The 2,360-nt window shown below is 38.3% G+C and overlaps 1 protein-coding gene across 2 annotated transcripts in view; it reads right to left on the bottom strand.

The window, feature by feature from the left end:
* The window catches only part of LOC109244173 (probable LRR receptor-like serine/threonine-protein kinase RFK1), a 10,602-nt gene that overhangs the window by 2,144 nt on the left and 6,098 nt on the right, over positions 1-2,360 (bottom strand). For both annotated transcript variants that reach the window (XM_019411218.1, XM_019411219.1), the window contains 3 exons: positions 1,179-1,564; positions 905-1,100; positions 659-802 (listed from right to left, as the gene is read on the bottom strand). In XM_019411218.1, coding sequence (XP_019266763.1) covers positions 659-802; positions 905-1,100; positions 1,179-1,564 — 726 coding nt within the window. The remainder of the gene's footprint in view (positions 1-658; positions 803-904; positions 1,101-1,178; positions 1,565-2,360) is intronic.

The raw sequence follows: 2,360 nt of genomic DNA, 5'->3' as shown, positions 1-2,360 counted from the left end.
CGACACTAGCGTTCTTCGTCCTGACCGTAGTAACCGAACCCCTCCCTAACCTACTCGCNNACCCCCCCTACCCCCCCCACCCCCCCCCCCCCCCATGACTCTAACCTTCGGACTCATAGTTGGAGGTGGAGGGTCCCCCAACTAGACCAATCCTCTCTTGTCTAGCATTGACATGGTTCTGTAAACACATAATGAAGGGGCACATCAGATCCATCAGACTACTATTAATACAAGACACAGATAACCTTGGATAGCTTATTGTTATGTTGGTTGAAAGAAGAAAAACATCAAATTCATACTGACGGTAGATGATGAAAAAGGTACACAAATCCTACACTGTTCTTAAAATTCATGTACCTGTAAGATTTGGTACAATGAAGATGCCTCTGTGACATTAACTGAACGTGTATCTAGATGTGATACAATAGTAATTAATCTACTACGTTTTCAAAAACAACATATATACAATAATGATGAATCTCCTAGGTTAATCAATGTTTTAAGCTATTACATGAAAGGTTTTGGATATCAAGATCCTCAGTATGATTAATAACATGTGTTTGTGTTTTAATCACTTCTGAATATACGATGAATTGCATTCACCGCTCACCAGTATATACTATATAGAATTGCTACTTTAGAAACTTCTCATGCTCACCTCTTCTTCTTTTCCTTTCCCTGCATAGATAGCCTTTCCACCAAAGTATGCTCAATACGAAAAACGTGATACATGCAGCCAAAACTCCAACAATAACATAAATTATTACGGTCTTTCTGTCCTCATTCGAACAGAATTTGAAATCTGTACCAAAAGAAAATGAAAAAGAAAGAGAAGGAAAAAGTACAAGTCTTAGAAAATCCCTGTAAGTCCACCCAAAGATAGAAAAGGTAAGTAGATACATACTCGAGTCGACTGAGATGGCTGATATGAGTGCACCATAATGTCCCCTAAGAGGAATGCGGGTAGTGCCCTTGCCACCCCAGTAAAGTCGGATCTCTAAGACACTATCTGTTACAGTGGCATTAAAACGTCTGATCACAGGCCTTTTAACTCCATGAGCTTCCTCTTCAATATTAAAGTCTTTCCAAACTAATTTCTCCTAAAATCAAAAAGGATCATTCGAGAATGTAAACCAGCTGATAACTCTAAAGAAAACTTCATCATTCAGGAAAAGCACCTGGATATAAATATCAAAGACACGCCTTCCAAGATTATAATATGTACGGTCATCATTGAATATTATCTCGGCGAAGTGCAGACTAACACTGTAATTCCCATTCTCCAAGCAATAACGGAAATAAGTAAGTGAAAGTGGAGAAGCCCGTGCTCCACTGTACAATTCAGACAGGTTTGTTGATTGTGTAGATTCAATGAAACGTGTATTCTGATCATTAGCATCATCCATGAAGTCTCCAGTGCTACTAAATCCCCAGTACTTATTACTGCGGAAATATCTAGCAGAACCACCTTCAACCTGAGCATCTCCTTCATAATCAAGTTGTCTATTGTTTTCTTTAACAGTAAAATCATTTCCTCCACAGTTCACATGCAGGGAACATCCATCTGCCATGTGACCAAATGTACTTGCATGGTCAGAGAGATATATCTAGCAAACAATGGTCTCCTATTATAATAGGCAGCAAAGAATACCAAAATATTGATGGATAGATGCGTATGAAAGTCACATTTTCAGAAACTAATTAAAAAGTGTTCAGTAGATACATGATCTCAGGACTGTAGGTCCTAAATGAGAAATATTTGCAACAGAGCATTCTTTGTTAACTCGCAGGCAATCTCTGTCAGTTATTTTTTTAATGTCTCTCTCTCTCTCTCTCTCTCTCTCTCTCTCTCTCTCTCTGTGTGTGTGTGTGTGTGTGTGTGTGTGTGTGTGTGTATTTCTGTGTATATATAAAAGTGAATTTAGTGGATGCATGTAAAATTACAGAAAATTTAGTTTTAAACAAGTGTACATCATCTCAGAGAATCCTCTCCCTCTGTGACCTGTTCCTTCTCCGCCAATTCAGACAGCAACCTAGTCCAGATGTCTACCTACTAATCTTGGAAGTTCTCCTAAATTTAATGTCCCATACACCAGTTCTCCTATTTGAGCATTAGAGGTCTCCCGGAAAAGCTGCAAAAGTAAACAAATTTAGCTTTTGCTCTGTGAGTGATATATTTCCTTGCAAATTATCCAACAGAATCTTACAATCTTTCCATCTACCGCCTTAAACTGTGTGTATATCATGAATTCATCCCACAATCCTCTTATATCTAGTAAACCAACTGTCCCCATATTTCGCATCTATTACTGTTTTCCACAGCATGTCGTTCTTTAGATATATCCAAAATCTTTAAGTTT

The sequence above is a fragment of the Nicotiana attenuata genome, unplaced genomic scaffold, assembly GCF_001879085.1.
Source record: "Nicotiana attenuata strain UT unplaced genomic scaffold, NIATTr2, whole genome shotgun sequence".
Lineage (NCBI taxonomy): Eukaryota > Viridiplantae > Streptophyta > Magnoliopsida > Solanales > Solanaceae > Nicotiana > Nicotiana attenuata.
The sequence above is the reverse complement of the archived record's forward strand: the minus strand, read 5'-3'. Positions and strand labels throughout refer to the sequence as shown.